The sequence below is a fragment of the Kwoniella dendrophila genome, chromosome 11, assembly GCF_036810415.1.
Source record: "Kwoniella dendrophila CBS 6074 chromosome 11, complete sequence".
NCBI lineage: Eukaryota > Fungi > Basidiomycota > Tremellomycetes > Tremellales > Cryptococcaceae > Kwoniella > Kwoniella dendrophila.
The window spans coordinates 1,316,215-1,341,278 of NC_089486.1; the positions used below are offsets into that span (position 1 = coordinate 1,316,215).

The 25,064-nt window shown below is 37.9% G+C and overlaps 10 protein-coding genes across 10 annotated transcripts; 6 read left to right on the plus strand and 4 right to left on the minus strand.

The window, feature by feature from the left end:
• Positions 1-65: 65 nt before the first annotated feature.
• L201_008042 (uncharacterized protein) lies at positions 66-1,671 on the minus strand (the record flags this gene model as incomplete). Its single annotated transcript, XM_066223742.1, has 4 exons — positions 66-177; positions 271-1,184; positions 1,317-1,409; positions 1,468-1,671. 4 exons carry the CDS (start codon positions 1,669-1,671, stop codon positions 66-68), a joined length of 1,323 nt encoding a protein of 440 aa, XP_066079839.1.
• Positions 1,672-2,177: 506 nt separating this feature from the next.
• Positions 2,178-4,913, plus strand: L201_008043 (uncharacterized protein; the record flags this gene model as incomplete). The annotated part of the gene is made up of 7 exons (XM_066223743.1): positions 2,178-3,158; positions 3,228-3,294; positions 3,365-3,541; positions 3,603-3,688; positions 3,769-4,230; positions 4,307-4,625; positions 4,684-4,913. The coding sequence occupies 7 exons, from the start codon at positions 2,178-2,180 to the stop codon at positions 4,911-4,913; spliced, it is 2,322 nt and encodes a 773-aa protein (XP_066079840.1).
• Positions 4,914-4,969: 56 nt separating this feature from the next.
• On the minus strand, positions 4,970-5,696 carry L201_008044 (uncharacterized protein; the record flags this gene model as incomplete). Its single annotated transcript, XM_066223744.1, has 2 exons — positions 4,970-5,095; positions 5,157-5,696. 2 exons carry the CDS (start codon positions 5,694-5,696, stop codon positions 4,970-4,972), a joined length of 666 nt encoding a protein of 221 aa, XP_066079841.1.
• Positions 5,697-8,545: 2,849 nt separating this feature from the next.
• L201_008045 (uncharacterized protein) lies at positions 8,546-10,089 on the plus strand (the record flags this gene model as incomplete). Its single annotated transcript, XM_066223745.1, has 2 exons — positions 8,546-9,208; positions 9,577-10,089. 2 exons carry the CDS (start codon positions 8,546-8,548, stop codon positions 10,087-10,089), a joined length of 1,176 nt encoding a protein of 391 aa, XP_066079842.1.
• Positions 10,090-10,568: 479 nt separating this feature from the next.
• Positions 10,569-13,107, minus strand: L201_008046 (uncharacterized protein; the record flags this gene model as incomplete). Its single annotated transcript, XM_066223746.1, has 12 exons — positions 10,569-10,742; positions 10,834-10,967; positions 11,034-11,207; positions 11,264-11,426; positions 11,512-11,622; positions 11,682-11,810; positions 11,866-11,936; positions 11,997-12,097; positions 12,154-12,323; positions 12,393-12,583; positions 12,688-12,874; positions 13,021-13,107. 12 exons carry the CDS (start codon positions 13,105-13,107, stop codon positions 10,569-10,571), a joined length of 1,692 nt encoding a protein of 563 aa, XP_066079843.1.
• Positions 13,108-13,700: 593 nt separating this feature from the next.
• On the plus strand, positions 13,701-15,007 carry L201_008047 (uncharacterized protein; the record flags this gene model as incomplete). The annotated part of the gene is made up of 5 exons (XM_066223747.1): positions 13,701-13,945; positions 14,110-14,166; positions 14,231-14,292; positions 14,361-14,442; positions 14,515-15,007. The coding sequence occupies 5 exons, from the start codon at positions 13,701-13,703 to the stop codon at positions 15,005-15,007; spliced, it is 939 nt and encodes a 312-aa protein (XP_066079844.1).
• A 624-nt stretch (positions 15,008-15,631) lies between these two features.
• On the plus strand, positions 15,632-17,994 carry L201_008048 (uncharacterized protein; the record flags this gene model as incomplete). Its single annotated transcript, XM_066223748.1, has 6 exons — positions 15,632-16,683; positions 16,774-16,892; positions 16,998-17,145; positions 17,216-17,523; positions 17,646-17,828; positions 17,921-17,994. The coding sequence occupies 6 exons, from the start codon at positions 15,632-15,634 to the stop codon at positions 17,992-17,994; spliced, it is 1,884 nt and encodes a 627-aa protein (XP_066079845.1).
• Positions 17,995-18,982: 988 nt separating this feature from the next.
• L201_008049 (uncharacterized protein) lies at positions 18,983-20,050 on the plus strand (the record flags this gene model as incomplete). Its single annotated transcript, XM_066223749.1, has 6 exons — positions 18,983-19,093; positions 19,178-19,227; positions 19,324-19,339; positions 19,437-19,562; positions 19,683-19,819; positions 19,945-20,050. 6 exons carry the CDS (start codon positions 18,983-18,985, stop codon positions 20,048-20,050), a joined length of 546 nt encoding a protein of 181 aa, XP_066079846.1.
• Positions 20,051-20,704: 654 nt separating this feature from the next.
• L201_008050 (uncharacterized protein) lies at positions 20,705-22,294 on the plus strand (the record flags this gene model as incomplete). Its single annotated transcript, XM_066223750.1, has 7 exons — positions 20,705-21,192; positions 21,305-21,445; positions 21,534-21,570; positions 21,695-21,844; positions 22,005-22,106; positions 22,197-22,207; positions 22,285-22,294. The coding sequence occupies 7 exons, from the start codon at positions 20,705-20,707 to the stop codon at positions 22,292-22,294; spliced, it is 939 nt and encodes a 312-aa protein (XP_066079847.1).
• A 251-nt stretch (positions 22,295-22,545) lies between these two features.
• On the minus strand, positions 22,546-24,444 carry L201_008051 (uncharacterized protein; the record flags this gene model as incomplete). Its single annotated transcript, XM_066223751.1, has 3 exons — positions 22,546-22,721; positions 22,812-22,910; positions 23,007-24,444. 3 exons carry the CDS (start codon positions 24,442-24,444, stop codon positions 22,546-22,548), a joined length of 1,713 nt encoding a protein of 570 aa, XP_066079848.1.
• Between the last annotated feature and the right edge of the window lie 620 nt (positions 24,445-25,064).

The window sequence follows — 25,064 nt, forward strand, 5'->3', positions numbered from 1 at the left end:
CAACAATGTGCAACTTCATCCTGTATTTCAATTCATCTATCAATTCACTGTGTAACCTCTCCCTATCATACCCATTCTTTAGGGTTTTTCAACACTTTTATCAATTCTTCTTCTGGTGTATTTGATCCTTCATTACCCATATCTGACATGTATTCCCATCTTGCTGTTTCAGGTAAACTGTGATTAGATGAATGGTGAGTTAGCGAATGCACCTTGGATTGGACTAGAGCATTCTATGGTATTATCGCATGAAAGAGAACAGAAACTCACCTCATCAAAATACTTTCAATCCTTGCACCTGGAGTAGCTAAACCGAATTTTGTACCTCTATCATAAACCAAATTGAATTCAACATATCTACCTCTTCTTAATTGTTGCCATCTTCTTTCTTCTTCTGTCCATTTTCTATCTTTATTTTTATATACAATAGGTACATAAGCAGGTAAGAAAGCACCTGAAGCATCTTTAACAAAATCGAATAAATCTTCTTGTGTTTTTAATATACCTTCTGAGGTAGTAGGTTGATTGATAGGTGATGAAGTTGTTAAATCATCAAAGAAAATACCACCTATACCTCTTGATTCACCTCTATGATTTATAAAGAAATATTTATCACAAGCTTTTTTGAAATCTGGCCAATATCTTTCATCATGTTTATCACATGCTTTTTTCAATTCTTTATGGAAATGTATAGCATCTTCTTCTATCAGATATGATGGTGTTAAATCTGATCCACCACCAAACCACCATGCTTTAGGTTTCCCATTAGGATCTTTTGGATCTGCTAATTCAAAATATCGGTAATTTAAGTGAACAGTTGGAACGTGAGGATTTCTTGGATGTATGACAATTGATAAACCTGTAGCGAAAAAAGGTACAGTTTCTGTAGGTTCAGGTAATGAAGGATGATCAGGTAACATTGCTTTTTGTGCTTTAGGTGGTAACATTCCATGAACGATTGATACATTTATACCAGCTTTTTCAAATACTCTACCACCATTCAAAACGCATGATGATCCTTCACCACCTTCTTTTCGTAACCACGTATCCTTTAAGAATCTGGGTGTTTCTGAAGAAGGTGAGAATGAATTTGGTTCGGATTTTGATTCAATATCTTCCATTGTTGCTACGATGTGATCTTGTAATGATTTTACCCAATTTGCCATACGTATTCTCATTGGATTCTATAAACGTGAACCCACCATCAGTCCATGTAAGTATACGGGATTCAAGAATACAGATATTCAAGCAACAAACGACGACATGACAGGGAATATTAATAACGAGAGATCTGTTACGGCTATGATCATACTCACCGAAGGATCATCTTTCTCAATAGCATCAACGGGAACCCAAGGATAACCATGTGTATCTATAGCTTCAACAAGGGGTGCACCGTCACATCGTACCTACACATTTGTTCATTAGTTGAAATCATAATTACAGCTTACTTCAACTAAAGCCTACCTGATTGTCCTGGTTAACATAATTATAAGCGATAGTTCCAACTAATCCAGCAGCAAATGAACCTATCAAAGTACCTTTTATACTTGGTATTGGTTTATTTGATTGAGGTGTTGAGTAAGCTCTTCTACTTAATTGAGCTAGAGACAATTTAGCTTTTGAAGTTATTGGTCGTGCAGCTCTTATAGCCGCTATTCGTAAAGACATTTTGTATTGATTTTGAGGTCGATGGGAGGAAAAGCTAAAGAAGGAACAGCAATTTGAGTTGAAATTTTCCAAGCATACTTATATATGATTTCGAATAAGGAACATACCGGAACCGTTACCACTCTTACTGATCGGATTCTCCTCTATTTTATGATTGTTGACAAATAATCTTTTAGGGATTGGTAAAGTAGACGATAATAAGAAGGATCTCTCAACATTTCTTTGCTGCTGTTGCTGCTATTCCGGTCGTTTCCTAATCTCCTGGCTATCCGGCATACTCCGACAAACTTGCTTCGGCCATCTAATGAGGAGACCCCACATCGACCACGTGTGTATAACGGTATATATTTCGAAAATAAAGCTTAAGATTTCGATGGATATTCCGATCATCTCTATGACATACACGAGAAGATATCTATTTTGGTAGCATAGATAGACGATCTAGATCTTTTGATATCGTCAACTACCTCAGCTCAACAGAAGCACAAGTAACAAGCGGGTTGAGGATGTTGTCAGCTGTGATTCGTGTGGTAGCCCGCTCAGCAGCTATTCAGCTAGAAGAAGTAGCTGCGTTATCAGCTGTAGGTTCCGTTCAAGCTCAGAACCAAAGTCAAGAGAGGACCGAAGTAAGAGATGTGGAACCAAATACAGTACAACCGGACTATGATTCACTGAATTTATCAGAATTACTAGAACAGCATGAGTCTACTCTACATCCTATTTCTACTAGTCCTTCATCGTCGTCATCATCACCTGCACCTTTAGAGAAGAAAAAGGTATTATCGGCATTAGATAGGTTAATTCAACAATCACCTAGATCACCACCACCTCCTGCACCAGATACACATCCAGATAGATTCATAGAAGCTGAACAGAGGAAACAAAAGGGTTTACCACCTATAGAAAATCCATTACCCCATCATCGATCATCCGCATCTTCAGCGGTTCAGAAGAGCCGAGCGAGTAAACAGTATAGTAAACCAACAAAAGATTCGATTGGACCCACACTAAATGATTTGATCAAAGCTGCACCACATCAAAATCCTCCTCCTGCCCCAGCGACTCATCCTGATAGACATATAGAAGCTGAACAATCTAGAAAATCAAGAATCTTAGCTACTTCAGTCAGACCCATTCCTGCAACTAAGCAGAAAGATAGTAGTCTAGATAATCCCATTCATACTTCAGCACATGACGACACTTCTACCTCATCGACCCTGCCGACTTCCTCTGCTGCTGCACCTTCGAGTACACCGCCTTCTTCCGCTCAACCAATCGCCTCGTCTTCCAGTACATCTGCTCCTCACTTTAAACTTGAAACAGAACCTCAGCCCGCTTCCGAATACTCTTCATCCATACCGTCAGCTGCAAATACTGTAGTAGCAGAAGAGTCTGAGATAACGAAGCCAATAGATACAGTAGATGGCATTGAAGATATAGGAGCAGACCCTACTTCGCTCAAAGCTCAGCTAGATGAACAAGAAGAGGTAAGTCGAAACGTTGTCTTTTTTCGAGGCTTGTTAGGTTTGTTAGCTAAGACCGGTCATTCATGTTAGGCTCCTGTAATACTTCGTGCTTCGAAAGTCCCCTCGTCAAGACTAGGTAGATTATTTCACTATGGATGTAAGTCCAACTACCTCAAAACCAACGAATCTCAGCTACTACTCCATACTGACTTTGAACAATCTTACAGCCCTTGCTGCCTCACTTTCCATTGGTGCAGCTTCGGAGTCCATTAGAAGGACTACAGGGGGAAACAAAAGTGGTGGAAGTGTATTTATGAGTGATGCCAATATCAGAAGACTGGTAGCTACCCTGGGTAGAATGAGAGGTGCAGCGTTGAAACTAGGTCAATTCATGAGTATACAGGGTGAGTCTGCTAACATCTCCAAACCGCACAATTATTTCTCATTTAACAAACCTCTCAATAGACAATCACATGCTACCTCCTGAGATCGAAAAGGTATTACATCAAGTACAAGCTCACGCTAATCATATGCCAGACTGGCAGATGGAGGTGAGTCACCGCGACAACTTTGAACATTGTGTAGCTTACGCAAAAAGCTGACTGAATGACTTTCTCGTCACGATATACAGAGAGTTATGCGAGAAGAATTTGGATCAGACTGGCAATCGCTTTTCTCGTCTTTCGATCGAACACCGATAGCATCTGCCTCTATAGGACAAGTGCATCGAGCAACATTAGCATCAGATGGCACAACAGTAGCAGTCAAAATCCAATTCCCTGGAGTTGCATCGTCAATTGAATCCGATCTCAATAATTTATCATTACTACTTAGATCTTCAGCTCTATTGCCAAAAGGATTATATTTGCAGAACACCATTGCGGTGATGCGAAGGGAATTACAAGATGAATGCGATTATGTTAAGGAAGCTGCAGCGGGAAGGAAGTTTGGTCAACTCCTACAGAAAGATCATTATTTCTCTGTACCCAAAGTCGTAGAAGAAGCTACAACCGGTAGAGTATTGACTACCCAATGGATGGATGGTAGACCCCTGAGTCGCGTGAAGGGTTTATCGCAGGAAGCTAGAGACAGAGTGAGTATACAATCTCTTCGCATACCTTTCAAATGCCACAGGATCTGTTCGCTTATCCTTCCATCTTCACCGTCAGATTGGTACAAATATCCTCAGATTATGCCTAATGGAATTATTTCAATTTCGATTTATGCAAACCGATCCAAATTGGGCAAATTTCTTATACTCAGATACAAACAACGGAAGTGGTCAAGAAAGTATACAGTTAATAGACTTTGGAGCATCTAGGGAATATACAAAGGAATTTATGGATGGATGGTATAGATTGTTGAAATCGTGTTTAGAAAACGATAGACAAAATATGAAGGAGGAGAGTTTATCTTTAGGTTATCTGACTGGTGAGGAGAATGATTTGATGGTTGAAGCTCATTTAGATTCTATGGCTTTAGTAGCTAGTAAGTCAGATATCCCCACTTGATACTACCACGTACTGTTACTTACTTTGACTTTTAGGTCCATTTTCATATTCAGGCAAATACGAATTTGATAAACAGACTATAACAGATTCAGTTAGAGCTTTGATACCTATCATGTTGAAACATCGATTAACACCACCACCGCAAGAAACATATTCATTGAATAGAAAACTATCAGGAGCGTTCTTGATGTGTGCGAAGTTGGGATCTAATGTCGATTGTCAGAAATTATGGAAAGAAGTTGTAGGTAACTATAAACAAGGATAATTTCACAATGCATTCTCATTGGTATAGAATTTATCGAGAGCCAGAACATCAGATTCTTATTTTCTCTTAGTTCTAGGCTTTCTATTAGTTCTAGGCTCTCTAACAATTTTAAAGGGATTACATCCATTGTATCCTTTCTGGACGCATCTGAAACATGTACCTTTTCCATCCACGGTTATACACTGCAGTAAACCAGATATAAGTATATGAACAACAATCTTTAATTCGGCTGAAACGACTTACTTTCACTTTCGATTGCCGGCAGGATAGGCAACATTTATTATTACGAGTTTTCTTTATATGAACGCTTTCATTATTACTATTTGATTTTGATTGAGCATTGTGTCCTGCTTCAATTGAAGATGATGAATTTGATGAAGACTCCAAAACACCATCAGATTGGTTATTCGATTTTAAAGCTGATGTTGTAAAAAGCGTATCAGGCTGATTTCTGTCTTCATATGAATTTGCTACTTTTTTTGTGAACATAATTTGGGGTAAATCGTAAGAATTAACTAAACATGGAGATTGTTGACCATTTAAGGTCATAAGGTAGTCCAAAATCGTATTTTCGGCAGCCTCGTGAAGATGCTGATTCTGAGAAGAGGATGTTGGTAGAGGTGGAGCTGTAATGGTAGATTGTACGGCAAATTGATTTTGGGCGTTATTACCATTTTCAGGTAGATTCATATAATAGATGGCTTCATCTACATCTTGTTGTGTTAGAGGAGGTAATGGTTCATCTGCGATAGCGCAATCGAAATTTACAGCTTCTGAAGTCATTTTACAGCTTTTTAACACAAGTTACAAAAAGTTTTGGGTAGCACAAACGAAAAGGATTGGAGGGGAAAAAAAATTAAGATGAAGAGAATTGGTTTTGTTGTCTTTCTCAAAAACGAATGAAGAGGCGAATCTGGAGACTGCATTTATACATTTCAGCTCTTCACTTGTTTGACTACGAGCTGACTATCTCTACTTCTACTCTTCCAGCTACTCTCCTTACAACCTAAAATGAACTGGGACGTTATGCTGGTAGGTATGAAATGTCATTTTTCTTATATAATATAAGAGGTCTTTAGGTTCATGCAGTATACGACAAGAGTATATAAATTACTTTTCACTGCTCTCTCTCTCTACCTTGCTATTGCTGCTCTCTATTCTTGACATGAATCTAAATAACATCAAACGTATTGATGATTATATAAAACGATATATTTATTATATAATACGAGGTGTTAAAGTTGAAAGTGGCATACGACACAAGAGCATCTAACTTGTTCATGTTTCAAAAACTTCTCACCGTACAGTGTGATCTTTCAGGGGTCCACGTTTTTTTTCAAGTAGTTTTTTTGAATTTACGTTCGTTGGTGGCACTGCTTTGTTTTACGGCTACTTGCTTGTAAGTGTTGCAGGTCCATGGTTCCGGATTCAGCTTTTCCCTCCCACCCCAACCGACAACTACCATCTATCAGTCGTGAACAAAGGGGATTCTCAATAAAATACCAAGCTAGATATGCTATTTCTCTGTTGTATAGTATGCATGCTTAGAAGAGATGCTGTGGTATTGGTTTTGTCCTGGCGGTAAGCAAACCCTTCCGTACAATATGCAGATGACAGGATATACAGTAAGCATACATAAAGGAAGTATGCAGATTGCGTATTTATGTGAACATTGTAGAGATTGTACTATGTAGCACTTTGAAAGATGTCTCAGGACCCATCAAATGACGTATCGTAATGATACAGTGTATCACTATGCCAGGGTCAAAAAGAAATGAGCCCAAATTAATGGTCGGTTACAATAACTTTTGTCATACAGTACCGGGTAAAAATGTTCCTGTTGTCGTGAGCAGCAGTAGCCGAAGTAAACATCACTAGCTGCGCATCTACAATAAGAAACTTTTTTATCACGATCAGAGAGAAGAAAAGAAAAGAAAAGAACGCAAAGTAATGGGGAAAACGGAATGTTTTATCATCAAGGTTATGGTGATTAAGTTTTTCCCACAGGTTAATTGGGAAAAAAATCTTTTATTGACGAAAAGGAGTATGCTATCCACACACTTCTGAATAAACAATTATGAGGGTACACTTGGGTTCGCTTCAGGATGATATAGTTGCTTGACCTTACTTAGCAGAGTGGATGGCTCATACGGAGTTCATTACATACATATTATGATTTATGCTCCTTGCAGGTACATTTCTATCAGTTTCTTATCGCACGGTGCTTATATTTCCCATGTATATATATGAATGCGATGAGATCAAATATGAAGACGATCTTACCTTGTGCTGCACTTTGGACCAATCAGCATTGCATCCGGCATCAGCGGAATTGAAGGTCAACATTACAAAATGTAAAATGTAGTATGAACACAGGTTTCAGATTTGTCAAAACTGCCTTGCCCGAGGTGATACGATTATGAAGGGCCAGATCTCTTTTTTTTTTGTTTTGGCTTTAAGGTTATCACCATTATATTTTCCGGATTTTTTGATCTTTTGGTAACCACCAATTTGCATATGAGAGCAGCAGTAGCAATCGGAGTTGCGCGATGGTTAATGACGTCCCAAGAAATGGGGTACATAAAGCTTTTTTTTTTTTTTCTAAGAGAAAAAGCTAAAACATAAAACGTCAACAGCTTATTTTGGATTGCGGCAGTCGAGCGGCGTGCATACATACAAGAAGTAGTCATGTACTCTGGCCAATACTAAGCGAGGTTGTATTATGTATGACATCTCCAATTATCACAACCTTGTCATGTATGAGGGATTTTACGAAATTTTCTTGGCTGTTGTGCTAAAAAAAGATGATGTTCGCATATTAAATTACCCAGTAAGAGAAAAATTCTACATGTCGCTACCATGAAACGCTTATCAAAAGGATTTTTCTAAGAAAGTTTCTATACTGAAAAATGCAAACATGAGCATTTCAATCTGATATCGCAGCTTGTGCTTGAGGTGTATTGCTATGAGCCTACCTATACGAGCCGAAGGCCAATCGATCCTACTTGATAGGATCAGTCGAATACTGTAACATTGAGAGATTGAATTGTTTTTGCGGAAAGTGTGAAGCTAATTTCCGTTTGGCTTCGTAAACCCCGTATACTCTGTTAAAAAAACGTATCAAAGCGGAAAAAAATTATAATACATAATTGTTTCACTTACCATCAAGGTTAAGTCATCCTTAATCGTGTGAGTAATAAACCAGAGTACGCCAATGCATGACTCATCTTATGCTGTATCATCTATCGAGGAATTCTCGATTGACCAAAGGAAAAAAACATTACCAGAATCCCCCTTCCCCACTCACATTTGCTTTTTTTTCCACTGTACATACAAATTCATTCTTGTTCTTCATACATAAACATATCCATCTAAACAATAAATTCTATTGAAAAGTGACTTGTCTTCTTTTTAATTCAACTATTCAGTGCATTTATCTGCTTGTTTCGCTGAATCTATTTTGTATTTTCGTGACTTGTATCGTTCTCAAAATTAAAACCAGCAATTTTCAAAAAAAAAAAGAAAAAAAGAAATTAGGATCAGGAAAAGCAATTCAATCACAGAAATTTATTGGGAAAAAGAATCAAAACAGAAAAACAAAAAAAAAGGCAAAAAACGTTAAAATAATCATTATGTTACACCAGCAACAGGAAACTTCTCCGTGGTATCCTCTTAGAGGGTATTATACTACTCAAAATGGTGGTTCGAATAATTTGGGTCACCCATATAATCATTTATGTCATACATATCTTCCTCAAACCTATAATGGAAATCAGATATATCCTTATGGTCATTTCACATATCATACCCCTCAACCTCCTCTCTACACTTGCGGTCCAACCAATATGCTTATTGGTCACGCTCGTGACCTGGAAGCTCAAGAAGTCGATGAATCACTTTCAGATGATGAGGATGTAATTGGATCTGATGAAGGATATCAAGGTAAATCACATACTGTTGAGGTCATGGCAATCAATACTTCTGACAGTGATAATCTGAGTGAAGGCGAGACTACAGTATCAGTAGTGGATAGCCAATCAGACTACCAGACACCTCCAACACCTTTAACACCTTTAACACCTTTGACACCTTCGCCACCAGTGGAAGCACCTCTATTCTCCACTAGACCATTACAACGGGATGCATCAGCTGAGAGAGGACCAAACAAAGGAAAATGGAAGTCAAGAAATGAGAATAGAAGAAGGTCCTCTTCAGGTAATAACGGTGAAATGAGAGCCAATAAGATGAAGAGGAATTCTTTGGCCTGCGAGAGATGCCACTTTAAAAAAGTGAGAGTGAGTCTTAAGTTTTATCAACGTTATGAGGTATATTGTAAGATAAGGCAACGGGTTTTGCGCATTTTCGCATTCTTGTTTCATGACTCAAAGTCTCATCTCAATTTCAATTTGGGAAGTTGTTATGAACATCAATGGCGGTGACTAAGGATATGTACCGCTTGGTAGGAAAGGCACACAACACACCAGGAAAAGGCTCAACTAATCCATAAAGGAGAAGATTGTGTTGCAGTACAGAGTTATCGTGAAAAATGCGAAAATATGTCCAACCTTATGAATGTCTTCCGCAAATGTCTATGCCACATCCAAGTAAAATCTCACATAAATGTACAGTAAAACTGACACGATATATATACTTTCATTCTTAGTGCTCTGGACCTCTTGGAGTGACATGTTCTCGTTGTGTTCAAGATGGAAAAAGTTGTTTTTATGACATACCTCTGCCGAAAGAAGATGAGAACCATGTTTCATCAGATGAGAACAAGAAATCACAAGAAAACGTTTTGTCATCATCAAATTCATCGAGTAGAGACAATTTGTGTGATCTCAATCTTGTGTTATCAACTGAACAAACAATAGATACGTTTGGTAATGCAGATTCAGGTCATAATTCAGGTGATATATCACCTTTTGGCTTATATCCTCATCTACAAAGCATGGAAAATATACCAAAAATTGGTGAATCAAGTGCAATGGCTCAAAGAAGGGCTACAAGTAATGAAAATAGTATGTCTCCTTCAACTGGTTCAACAGATAATGATGAAGTAAGTACTATGGCATCTGAGGCAGACGATGAAGGTGTAGATGAAGAGGATTATCTATACGACCTTGATGAGGACACGTTGGCATATAACTTCATGTATTTGGACAAAGCGGATTAAGACGAACGATTTCAGATATGAGAAACACTTAAGATTATTTCTTCTATAATTATTGTACTTTCGTTCTATTTCGTTATTCTTGTAACGCACACTGCATTGTCATATCGCTTTATCATGCATCTCAGACTACACATGTCATTTGAGCTGCAACCAAACTTTAATACGAGATACCCAATAACTTCTGAGACGTGACATAACCTTACACGAGCCATGGATGAATCGACCAATCAGAATCATGCGAGTCTGGATACATGGGCATCATACTATTGATTTAAAGTATAACAATCCAAATTCTTCGTATATAAAGGTATAAATGAATAATATTCCATTTCTCCTGTTTTTGTTATAATCTTCTTCTCTGCTTATCATCTGCTGGAATCTTCCCAGATCATAAATATAGTTGTTCAAAAGCCTTCTTTGAACAATCTTCTCCTGAACCTCATCGAACCGACAGTGCGCCATTAATCGATTTGCACCACTTAATCCTTGGTTGATCGAGTAGTTCTCTTTCTGACTTCTGGATTAGCAATTTCAGGGTTTGGTACAGGTACACCAGCTTGATCTAAAGCTTTTTTCTCTTCTACACCTGCTGGAGCTACTGGTGCCACAGCTTTAGTTGTTGGTGTTTTCTTGACTGTTGTAGTTTGTTTTACCTATCAATTGAAAGGAACAGATCAATTAGCCTTCTTTTACACCCTGAGGACATAAGTAGAAATATCAAGAGTGATTTGCCATGTGACTCACTTTAGTAGGAGCTGAACCAATTAAACCGAATAAAGCGAGAATCATACCGATAGCGGTGAAAGCAGCAGCAGCTAATCCGGCGGCTACTTCTGGCATTTGTTTGATAGCAGAAGCGAAATCGATAGTAGCGAGGTCTGTTGGTGATGCACGTCAATGGCGTTAGTTATATAAAATGCAAATCTACGGCCGGAGCAACTCACGGATGAATTCGTAAACCTTCAATCTGATTTTATCAACCAAGGTCTCAGGGTGATCAAGATCTTCATCTTCTAATGATCCTTCAGCTTCTTTTTCAATAGGTTTCTTGACGTGGAAAGTCTCATCAGCGAATTTTTTGGCTTCGGAAGCATCGTGTCCAACGTATATGTTGTCGACTGAAAGGCCGAAATGAGTTAGCCTTGTAACGTCGATAGTGTCTTCAACAGCTTACAGAGGATATCTTCGGTCATAGTCCAGAGTTCTATTCCAATACCAGCAATTTTGGTGAAGTCAGATGGATGGTTGTCCTCGAAGAAAGCAGGGTTAGGAATTTTGGCAGGTGCCCAAGGACCTTTGTAGGCTGGGTTAGGGATTCTTGGGATCGTCCATTTACCCTAAAAGAGTTACAAGAATTGAAATTAGTATCTCGCTGAGGTGAACAAGGGAGATTGTCATTGTTATTGACAAGCAGAGACTGACCTTGTAATCAGGGTTGTTGATTTTGGGTTGAGTCCAAGGTCCGCAACCAGCAGCTTCTTCACATTTAGGGTTAGGAACCATAGGAGGCACCCAATCACCATCTTCTTCATCCTATGTAGTAGCTGGTCAGTTTCTAGAATTTCTCGTGTGTCAGCAGAAGCTAAACTTACATCCCATTCTTCAGGTTTTTCGGCTTCAGGATCAGGGATGTATTCAGGTTCGTTCTCGAGCCAATCGTCTGGCTTGGTGGCATCAGTGTCGGTGATCATAAGAGGAGCATCTTCGTCCCAGTCATCAGGCTATGACAGTAAATCAGCTGCAAGATCTTGACCGAAAGATCGTAACTCAACTAACTTTGGTAGCTTCAAGATCATCAATTTGAGCTTCATCGACCCATGACTCGGGTTTGAAATCCTCGGGATCATCTGATCGAAACGTCATGTCAGCTAACTTATTGCGCGATGCTTGCAAATAACCTGACTTACCAATTTCCTTGGGAGGGTTCACGGCAGGAGTGAAATCCTCGAGGAGATTACCACTTGTAGCAACTTCGTCGTTGATTCTGATTTCGAAAGATTGATCAGGGCTACAAGGGAACCATTAGCATTCTCAGTTGATATGTGTGAATAATGATTAACTCACTTTACGATTAATGTGTATAAAGCGGTAGTCTTGGTAATCTTAGGTTGAGGTGGGTTTTTGAGATGTTTCTCCTCCCATTCGCCTGTGATTGGGTTTCTGTGTCGGAAAATGAAGTGTACTTTGTTGGTTGAACCACACTTGTCAGGACCGAACATAATTGTGAATGGTGTCTAAATGACCAGTTATATTAGCATTTTGATATGGACTTCACGATCGCCCGTAACTTGAATATTACTCACTTTATCAGTGTAATCTTCACCTGCTCGGAAACCTTCACCACCTTCACCTTCAGTTAACAGCTTGATGTAGGCACCACCACATTCGAGACCTTTTTGGAGTTTTACTTCATATTGGACAACTAAAGGTTTTCCTTTTGGATCGATTGGTTCAGGGAAAAGAGTTGAGATAGCATGATGAGCAGCCTTTGTTTCTGTTCAGCAATTATCGAATACATCAGTCAGATGTCTTGTGTCGGTAATAAGGCAAGCACATTCGTGAAAGTCCGGGTAATATCTGTACGGAAGAGAGACTCACTCAAAACGAGACCTTTATCACCTGGAATACCTGGATATACTTCTGGTTCTTCAACTTCCCACTGACCGACGTATGAGAAGGTTTCATCACCGACTGGTGTCTGCTTGGTAGCTTTTGAGACTGTCCATCGGGATTCGGAAATAGCATCATTGAATTGCTCTATGAAGGGGGCTTTGAGGGAAGTAGCCTGTAAGGTATGTGATGTGTAAGCGTATAGGCAATAAGCAGAGGAGCGATAGCAAGCAGAAGAATTGAAAGGGTATCCTAATCTTTTGTCGTCCTTCACTGAGTCTGAACTTTCGACGCTGCACTAGAAAAGTATATGTTACTTACATGAAATACAGCTTGCTCAGCAGAGACTGAAGCAGCTAACATCAAAGCTGAAGTACCAGCAGCACCAATAACACCTTGAGCTCTCATTTTGTTCTTGCTTTTTGGGTCTGAGGGAATAACAAGTAAGAATAAGAAGGATAACGTTTTATGAGTTATAACACCATGCAAAAGTAAAGTATCAACGATGATAATGAACAGAAAGGTATGGAAGTTACTACAATGTTGTTGCCGTTCACCTGCCTGTGTGTAAGGACGGGATAATCGCGTCGAATTCCATAGTTGATGTTACAGTCGACGTGGAATATTTAGACACGTGTTTGATTCCATGATCAAGCCAGAAGCTATTTCTATAGACTGAGTTTATTATATTTAATCCCAGATTACCGGTGAATTTAGAATGATGACGTAAAAGAGATAACCGGGTATGTCATGATGTATGTTGGTCTCGTGTTTAGAGATTCAAACTCAGAAGCTAAAGATGGTGAATGAATGTCATGACATCCTTGCGGTAAGAGCGAATTGTATTCGTTTTAATCTTCTGTATCTTCTTTTTTAGACTATATTATACTCTCTAGTCAACTTGTCAACTCCATTGATATCTACGCATCTTTGATCTTCTCTCACTGTACCTTACCACTTTTGAATCTTTCCTTAAACCGGTCATCATTCAACTCGACAAGATGAGCTCAACAGATCAACCTGGACATACATACGCATCAACTCATCCTCATCCTACACATATTGATTTACCTAAAGTACAAGGTGAACCTGCACCAGCAACAGATGACTTATTAGAATCACCTCCTGTGGTATCAAGTGCTGATAGACCAGCACCAGCGAGAGGTATATTAAAGAATTCATTCAGAAAATCAAGTATAAATGATGAAGGGATGTTAATTGATGGAGAAAGAGCTCCAGGGGAGCAGTAAGTGTTGTTTACTCTATGCGGCAGCTAGGGGTGGGATAGGGGCAGATTAGACATGGTAAAGGGTGGATGAGGGGCCAATCCTACCTTTCGTGGCTAAGGGTGGGACGAGGGAATAGTACAATCCATATATTATATATACTGACTCTTGCTCCTTACAACAGCTTACAATGGGATGAAGCAAATATCGCTTTGACCGAGATACAAAAAGATTCACTCATGTAGGTTCCTAGTGTATCAATGACATTGTTTGAGTTGCTAATAGCAATTATCCATCCTATCTAGGAAAATCACCGAACCCAAAACACCTTATGTTAGATATGACGCCGAGAATGATAGACTTCTAGGTAAGTTAACAGCTAACTGTTTTCTCTGCAAGTGTTGAGTACTTACCAGTTGTTTGTAATCGTTTCAGACCAAGATATTCCTAATTTCGATTTAGAGCATGATCAAGTCCCTAAATCACCTATGACACCTATCAGTCCTACGCGAGGAAGGTGAGCCTTAAACCTTCTCGTCGTCTTCTAAACGAAGCGATGCACTGGCTGACTTGTATCTCGCCATTTCAGCTGGCCAGGATCACCAAATACAACAGCTGAAAACACATTATTGAACTCACAACAACATACACAACCACAAACTTCAGAGGGAATACCTAGAAGACCATCATCATCAAGTTCATCATCTAGATCTGCATCGTTCTCATTACCTACAAAAGATAGACCTGTTAGACCTGGATCCTCATCTTCATCGGATAAACCAAGTGTACCACAACCTTTAGGTGTAGAAGTTGGTGCTACAGCAGCGAATACAGCAGCCAATTCAGGTCAAGGTGAAGTATTCAGTGATAGTGAAGATGAAATGGATGAAGAACAAAAAGCAAAACATAAAGAATTTGCACAAAAGAGAAATTCACATTATTCCAAGGAAGCTGCTTTCGCGATGAGGAAAGCAAAAGAACTTTTACGAAAAGAAGAAGAAGAGGAGGAAGAAGAGGAAGAAGAATCAAGTAAAAGTACTACAAATGGTAATGTGAATGGAAAGATGAATATCGATGTTTAGGTATATCTGTGAGATTGGCAATAAATAGAATCGAAGATCGCATACAGTGTTGGCTGTGAACAGGCTGACCGTATTTGCCATTGTATCAGGAGAATGTCTTTGAATTATAGCTGAGAAAAATTGTGGGGCGCCCTGAAGAATACACTGTATCATTATTACCATTATTTTCTGTATATAACAAATCCGTCATGAATAAAAATGAAAATGTCTATCCCATTGTGTCCGCGACCATCCAATGTGCTTCAAGACAGTCCGTACTTCCTCTTCTGCCCTCTTCAGCTCGCTATTGATTTTTACCTGCTAACAAATGTTCAAGCCCCCACTTTCAGATTATCCTCACTTCGGAAAAGCAACCTTGACTGAGTGACTGTAATATAAATAGATGCAGATGTGTGATGAAAGTGATGACACGTGATAACGTAAGTTAAACATTCCGACGGAAATTCTTCATATTAAATCGATTGCCCATTTAAGAAGGAAATTTCAGTTTTAGATCAAAATAAAAATAAAAAAGTCTGCATGACCGTGTCTACTAAATATGAAAAATTAATTTCTTGTAGTAGAACTAATTTCGAAGCAAATTATATCTAATAACACTCTTATCGACAACACAATTTAATCAAGATGTCAATAGAAGATACCAATGCTGTGACTATAAGTAAAGAGGAGAAGAAGCGATTGAAGGAAGAGAAAAGAGCCAAGAAGGCTGCTAAAGCTGCTGCTGCTTCTGCTGAAGGTTCAACTTCGACCGCCATTGAAACTACATCAATTGAGAAGAAGGAGAAGAAAGACAAGAAGAGGAAATCCGAAGAAGATGGAGAAGAAGTAAAAGAAAAGAAAGATAAGAAAGAGAAAAAGAAGAAAAGTACAGACGCCGAAATGGATTCAACTCAAGAAGTAGGAGGTGAAACTGAAGAACCACCAAAGAAAAAGAAGAAATCAAAGTCATCTGAAGAATCAACCGAAACTTCTACTCCAGCCGAAGCATCTATAGTGGCGGTAGATGCTGCTCCAGTGTTGAGTAAGAAACAACAAAAGAAATTAGCTAAAGCCCAAGCTGCTGCTAGCGGTACTGCTACTCCAGCTGAAACATCCGCATCGACATCTAATTCTGGTTCATCATCATCAACGATATCAACAGTATTTAACAAAGAACATGAAGATTATTTGAAAGAACAAAATATTACTTTGGAACCTTCAGTCTACCCACCAATATTATCAATGAAAAATTTACCTATAAATTCAAAATTACAACCTTTCTTAGATACAAAAGGATTTGTTAAACCAACACCAATTCAAACTTGTTCATGGCCTGCATTATTATCTGGAAAAGATGTCATTGGTATAGCAGAAACTGGTTCAGGTAAAACTTTATCTTTTGGTTTACCAGGTCTTAATCACGTTATATCATTACCACCATCAGGGAAAAAAAGTCAAAAAAATCAAGTGGCAATGTTAGTTTTAGCACCAACAAGAGAATTAGCACAACAATCACATGATACAATAAAAGAATTTGGTCAATCAAATGGAATTAACTTAAATTCAGTTTGTTTATTTGGTGGTGTAGGTAAACATGAACAATTATCAGAATTGAAAAATCCTCAAACTAGAATCGTTGTTGGTACTCCTGGTAGAACTTTGGATTTGGCTGATTCAGGTGATTTAGATTTGAGTAGGTAAGTTGTATTTTAGATTTATTTTAAATATCTGTATTTCATGCTCGATGTTTTGGATATACTTGAAACTGACAAACTATCACCTTCTAGCGTAAGCTACCTCGTTTTAGATGAAGCAGATAGAATGTTAGATCAAGGTTTTGAAAATGACATCAGAAGAATTATAGCTCATACACCGGATCATACCAAGGGCAGACAAACTGTTATGTGTGAGTAAAAATTATTGACCCTTGCATCCTTCCTGCTCCTTGATATATATCTATCAATTCGATCCTGCTAGCTAGGCGACTGACTGATCTCATTTCAACTTTCAGTCTCAGCTACATGGCCTGAATCAGTCAGAAGACTTGCTTCCACTTTCTTACACAACCCGATCCGAATAACCGTTGGTTCAGATGAATTATCAGCCAACAAGAGAATTGAACAAGTTGTTGAAGTTTTAGATAATTCAAGGGATAAAGAGTGAGTTTAATTTATAGCTTCACACATACCAGGTGGAACGACCAACTCATTCTTGTTTTCATTCCTATAGTGGACGATTGTTATATCATCTCAGAAATCACTTAAAAGCACATCCAAATACACCACAATCACCAACAAGAATCTTAGTTTTTGCGTTATACAAAAAGGAAGCACAAAGATTAGAATATACAATTAAAAGAGCAAATTATAACGTTGGTGCATTACATGGTGATATGACACAAGATGCAAGATTTAAAGCATTAGATCTATTTAAATCTGGTAAACAAAACGTTTTAGTCGCTACCGATGTCGCTGCTAGAGGCTTAGATATTCCTGACGTTGGTTTAGTTATTAATGTTACTTTCCCTTTAACAACTGGTAAGTTCAAATTCAGATATATTAAATCAAATTAAATCCAATCCAATCGCAACATGATCACTTAATTTGCATTAAACCGTGATCGAAATAGAGCTGATATTTGATTACCTTGACTTTTGCAGAGGATTTCGTTCATAGATGTGGTAGAACAGGTAGAGCAGGTAAATCAGGAAAAGCAGTAACCTTTTTCACAGGTGAAAATCATGAAAAATCTTTAGCAGGAGAATTTATGAGAGTATTAAGGGATGCTGGTGCAGAAATTCCACAAGAAATGGATAGATTCCCAACCACCATTAAAAAGAAAGGTGAGTCTACCAAACATACTATTCTTGCCTGATATGATCTTTATATCAAATTGAGTTGACTGATCTTGATTTTTTCTCTCAATGATAAATAGAACACGGTTCTTATGGTGCCTTTTACAAAGATACTGCAAATGCTCCTGCGGCTACCAAGATCACCTTTGACTAGATGCCATTCATTTAGCATCCCAGAATGTCGCCATATGAGAATACTTATCGTTTGAAGTATCTGTATTCCAAGGGGATCGTCATCTTGATGGATTAGGAATAGACGAATATACTTGAGTACTACATGAATAGCACGTCATTCTTGTTCGCTTCTGTAATTCCTTATCTTTATCCACGTTCCGCCTTTGTTATGAGGTATATAGTGATATGTACAATAGATGCATTTTGGTCCTTTTCGCATGACTAACCGTTTTCTTATAAGATAACTTACACAAGTAAAGATCAATGTTCTTTGTAAGATGAATTGCAATCCGGCCCCCTGTTATAGCGTTCGGAGATGTCATTTTTTAACTATTCATTCATCATTATCTTTACATCATCATGACTCGTTCCTGAAAGTGTCCGCGAAAGACGGGATTCTACAATTTTGACCGTTTTGTTGTTTAAAAATACCATTCACCGTAAAAAGCTGAACGGTTTCGGTGACCGTTTCATCAAAGAAAAAAACGCCTTCGTCTGACGGTGAATGAGTTCCGTACATCTCTGGATTCTAGATAAAAGCTTGAATACGCTTTTAAGCATGTCCTATTAGTAATCTTTCAACTTCCACAACCAAAAAAGTCGGTCAAAACTTGTAGAAGACCTTCGGGAATTTAAGTTGTTGAAAGGGTATTATGGAAGTGTCCGAGTTGAACGGTGAATGAGGTAAAAGGTAACGAAAATGTATATCATGGAACGATCTTCTTTTAGTTTCATTCCTTGTTTGTGTTTTGTATTTTATATATAACATCTATAACCTGTAGCATAGACTTGCTTTTTACCTTTAGATCCTTCTAATTCGTATGAACTCAAGTGTCAAAGCTCAATATCTATCTCAGTCATTATCAACTCTATCCGTTATCGAATTTACTCAATTCAATTCCTCAATCTAACTTTGAACGATATATAGGATCCTATTTCTTGACCTTATTCAATACAGAACAATCACAATGTCTCTCTTATCTAAATTAGGATACGAAACGATTCCAGCTGAAATTGCTAAGAAGAGTTTTTATGAGTTAAAAGCTACTTTACCTGGATCCAAAGGTCAATTAGATTTTGTAAGTTGAGTTCAGCTCATTTTCCCTACCCATACTAGTTTTGAATGTTAGCTGATACGAAGTTCATTGCTACCCGATCTATAGTCAACATTCAAAGGTAAACCTGTATTAATTGTTAATACTGCATCGAAATGGTATGCTCTATATTCTTTGATATCTCAGTTAGAGCCTGTAAATCGGTTAGACTGATTAGTATGATAACTAATCAAATGCCTTTTTCGTTTTCATAGTGGATTCACATATCAAGTTAGTCGATCTTTCCTTTGGACTGCATCTTGGACGAAAGAGAAAGATTGCTTCGTACTAATCCCATTCCGTTTTAACTTGATTTATTCTTTTATAGTATACTGGCTTAGAAGAATTGTACAAATCATATAGTGATAAAGGATTAGAAGTTTTAGGATTCCCTTCGAATGAATTTGGTGGTCAAGAACCTGGATCAGACGAAGATATCTCATCTTTCTGTACAGTAAGTCGGAGCAAATCATGCAGTCTCATTTGATTGTTATGTTACATCCAAATCTCTTAACACATCCTTTATAATATATTGATGCCTTGTACTGATTGATTATCTTTTTTAATATTACAGTTAAATCACGGTGTAACTTTCCCATTAATGAAAAAATCAGAAGTTAATGGTAAAAACATGAACGAAGTTTTCGCTTGGTTGAAATCACAAAAAGGTGCAGGTGTAGGTGGTGTAGCTGGAACAACGTCAATAAAGTGGTAAGTAGTGTTTAACACATTCTCGGTCATATTTGCTTCTTCTGTTGTTTTTACCTATATTGCACTTCCGTTTTTCCCAAATTCTTCAAGATATCAAGTTAATGTGAGGAACACCATTTTTACAGGAACTTCACTAAATTCCTCATCAATAAAGACGGTCAAGTCGTAGGTAGATATGGATCATCAACTAAACCTGAGAAATTAAAGGAGGAGATTGAGAAGTTGTTATAATCATAACCTATTTCTTATCAAAGCTGAGAAAGGTCTAGATACCCTGGAAGACTATATTGAATTATCTGAAAAGAAGAATAGACATACATACCCAATAATACATACAACCCAATGCATCATGCACTATCGAATTTGCATATACCCGCACCATATGTCAATCCTCTTACTCATGCACTTGCATGCTGCTGTTCTCATTCCATCCCTTTTATATGCCTGTAATAGTCGGGCAGCAGTCAGATCCTTCTCATCGATTCCAAACAGGACTGCCATTGCGTAAATGAAATATTGCCACCCAAGTTTCCATTGGAATCCTAGAATTCCGGTTGTAGAAAGTGACGAACCGAAAATGAAAACAACAACAGAAATATAAAGATGATTTGAGTTTTAATTGAAAATTCGTGGTCAAAGCGTCATTCTGTTTTATCGTTACTACCATATTTGCTGTAATTGCTATCATGCCTCTCTTCCTCATGTCAGGACATGGTAAATGCAAAGGGAATAGAGTGATCCTTTTCTAGTGTGCTTAATCTAGCATCATTGTCGAAAAATCCATAAAATTCAGCTTAGAGGTAGCCTATCGTCGAGTACAAAACCGAGTGTTATAGTATCAGTAAAATAGTATAACAACTTGAAAAAGGTCAAGTGAGATTCAGAATGTCGACATCGAATATCCCTTTCACGCCTTCTCCAATAACATCTTCATCATCGACTGAACAGCAAGCACATCCACTATCTTCACCTGATCAATATACGTATTCTCCCAGTTCAACCGTGAATCAAACGCCTTATACACATACAGGAGGAAAAGGAAATGATAAAATGGAGGAGACACCATTCATAAAGACACATCTAAGTGAAATACCTGAATTTAAAGCGAATAATAAAAATATAACACATAAAGGTGTATTTAGCGAAAGTGAGAGAATTGAACAAAAAGAAAGAAGATTGGAAAATGAGAATTATCACAAAAATCAAAACAAAAATAATAATGTGATTTCAAGTTTTAGTGTAATTCGAGATAGGCAAAATAACACTGCAAGAGGTAAATATCAAGATTGGGAAGAAGGATATGAAAAACAGAAATTACAACAATATAAAGATAAGATTGATAAAGATTTGACTGGTTGGAGAGGTGGTCACGGGTGAGTCGCTCCGTCCCTCTTATAGCTACAGTGCTGTACGATACGACAAACCTAGGGTGGTATACAGTAAGCTAATCCTTATCAAACATATAACCTATAACGGATATATCAGAAAACCAAGATCGTATTATTCGCTACAGGCTTTACCACCACATTCGTATTTTCATCAACCTATAACAGGTACAATAGGCAAACATTTACCGAAAGAAATCATAAGAATCGATAGAGATTGGAGCGGTGGTGAAGTCTGTCAGTGAGTTGACTGGGTCCATCCAATCACTGTCCTGAACACACTACAAATACATATTGCTCAGATATTGATGTTTGGACTTGATGAAAAGGTTCGATACAGTTTATCCAATGGAGTTAGACGGAAGGGTGAGTTTGGTTTCCTCCTCACCGACAGGATCTCTCAAATCCCTAGTTCATTGAGAGATCTTTTATAGCTGTGATCATATTTGCACAACGCAATTGACTGATTTTTCACTCCCCAATTTCGTAGATCCAACCAAATCAGATATTAACCTTCATAACGGGATTAAATGAAATCCTCTATTCGGCTTATGCAGTCAGAGCAGCAATTTGGGATAATCTGATTGCTGTCGGTACATTGTGGACAAGTTTATTCTGGAGACAAAGTCATTTCGAGAAAGTAAGTTGATAACAATTTATCTATTCAGCTCCAAAGGAAGTTCTGGCAACGGGCTTTGCTTTTATGTCTGTTCTTTAAAGGAAAATGAAATAATAGAACGATTACCATCCGTTTGCGTGAAGGAAGGAGCTGTTGATAACCAACTGAATTCACTAAATAGGAACTGCAAAGAGCAGAAAAATTCATACGGGAATCAAATCAGCAACTATTCAACCCTCAAGGTCTAAATGTATTGTCGCCTAGATTTGTAGCATTGCAATTTGTAAGTAATGTCCCTGATCCTGTATATTTCCGCTTGATGCAATGGTATCTAATCCTTCTTACTGACAATCTGAGCTTGTTATCCATGTAGCTCGAAATAGAGTCAGTCCTACTTATGTCTGCACTCTATTGGTCATTCATTTTTAGTACTAATCACAAATCCGTTCTACACATTACAGATATTACTGATCGTCTTCGTTCCGCTACTGCTATGTCCCCGTCACCAATCCCTGTATAGCATACAGATAATCTGTGCCAATATATCATATATACCTTGCATAAATTGAACCCTTTCTATTGTATAATACGATGATAATACAATATCTATAAAAATACATAAAGTTGTCAAATACAGAAATCGTATGTACTATATATTCTATCTATTTAATAGCCCACAATAAACGCATCTAGTACTGAATTATAGGAGGAAATTGACCTCCCTATTGAACAGTCTTTGGTATAGCTTTGATAGTTTTGTCTAACAATTTATTTGTGTATTCTGGGTTATCCAGATACAAATGATGTCCTGCTTTAGGTATAACATGACAAGAGGCATTTTGGTTTCCTGCTTCTTTCAGAGCTTTTACCGATGCATGACCACCTTCAACATCCATCCCTGCGGATTGAAATCACCGTAGGTCAGCTCCTATTCGATTTGAACATTTTCCAGTTGTGGGGCAGCTGATTTAATAGTAGGTGGACTTACAATCATTATCACCATACATCATTGTCACTGGAACTTTTAACCTATTTATTCTATCTAAAATTGGTATTCTAGCATATGCACCTGGTGCGAGGATGTGAGCTACATAGTGGAGGCGCATGATCAGGTCAGCTGATCTGAATTAACGCATCTCATGGTATAGTAAGTTATCACTTGTGCATGTAAGGAATAACTTACAAATACAATATTCACCACTACCTTTCATAATTGAAGTGCCGTAAATATATTGGTGTAAATCTCTTACGTCTTCTTCAGATTGTGCGGCAAATCTTCTTGAAGAGTATTTACCCACCCATAATGGACCCCAAGGACCTGCTGATCTCAAGAACATGAATGGAGATAAATTTCTCTCCCAACCCCAAACAAAGAATTTCATCATTGATCTTCTTACAAATGATTCTTCTCTTTTCTTTGCCCATTCTTTTGCTTCTCCTTTAGCTTCGTTCGGTTTACCTTGATTCAGTTGATTTGAAAATTCAGCTTCTGCTGCATTTGTAGCTTCATCTAATTCTTGTGGAGTCTCCCTTGGCGATCTTGTAGGTTGGTTTAATCTATCCTTTGAAGATAATTCCGAGGTTAAAGGATAATTGACATATTCTGGACCATGTGGTATACCAGCAGGTGAAACTAGAATTAAACCATTCACTCTTTCTGGATATCTGACTGCATAAGCCGAAGCTAAATAACCACCTAAAGAATGTCCAACCAAAATCATTTTTTCTAAACCAACCTTTTCTCTCCATGATTCTAAACTTGATACAAAGAAATGTTCTGCTATAGAAACTCTTTTTGGTATCGGTGTATTACTTGAATTGGAATTGAGTAATGATGGTGAAGGTCTGGAAGATAATCCCATACCTAACCAATCTAAAAAGAATGTTCTTCTACCAGTTTCACTTGTTGAAATTGCTACAGATTCCCAATTTCTAAAGAAAAATCCTAATGCAGCTGCGTATCCATGTAAAACAACAACAGCTTCTTTACTATCTTTATCTTCTGGTTTTGTGATTTCTAGTGTATTTATATAATCAACTAATTTACCCTCATCCTTCTTACATTTTAGATGATGTTTACGTTTGCCATGTGTAGGTATATCTGATAGTTCTGAAGTTGATGAGGCAGGACTGGCTGTGAACGATTGTTGAGGATCTCTTGGATCAGCAGGATGTTGAGGAGCTAATGATGGATTCGGTGTAGGTATAAAGACGTTTCTTAAAGTAGCTACTAAACCTGTATTCTGTAATGGTAATGGATCTTTTATCTGACCAATTTGATCAACAGGTAATTTGTTATCTATTTCTTGTTTTTCTTGACTACTTGTATTACCTGAACTAGAACCAAAACCGAACCAACCTTTCGAAGAATCTTTGGTTTGAACAGGCAAAGATGGCTCAAAATGTGACATACGTCTCAATAATCTTTCTTCAGCTAATCTAGCTTCTTTGTATGATGATGTAGACCACCATGCTGATAGAGATGATCTGAAATCTGTTGGAATAGCTCTAGAAGGTGGTAAAGGTGGTGGTGTTTCCGTTCTGATAGGAGGTGCAGAATTTGGTCTCTCCGGGGAGACTATCGTACTAGAAGCGTGCACTGGTTGAGGTGTAGTTGTCATTTTGATTATTCGTTTTAATAGACCACGATTAGGTCGTATAGAAATTGAAGGTAATGATATGATGAAGAAAAGTAGAATGAAAAAGGTGGCAATTCTCCTTTTTGTGATGAACAGATTGATTGTATGCGTATTTTTTAGATTGTATCTGAGAGTAAAACAAGAAATCGGTTGCAGTAAATCTCGGTATTCTAATTTATTGCTTCTATGCTCTAAATCCACCTGAAAGGATGGTCTCTTATTACTTGTAGCCTAATGCTTAATGCGTGTTATTTGTTGATTATATGTTGGTGTAAAAGGCTGATTAGGCAACCTTTCATAAACAACTCTACTATCTATATATATGGATAATAATTCTATCTTACTTTCCTCGTCATCGTCATAATGATCTTCGGCGAGAATGATTTTTTGTTATCAACAATAATATAGAAGGCGATGGCCGAAGACAGAGATGACGAAAGAGAGTACTCAATCACTTCGGCAACGTATGAAACAAACATCTTTCTTCCGCGTGGCGTACCTTTAATCTTGATCAAAACCGACGGTCATGGACATGTTAGTCCGCAGATCGAAAAGTAGCCTTTCTTTCCTATCTTCGGGCTGAAAGTGTCTATAACTCTGAC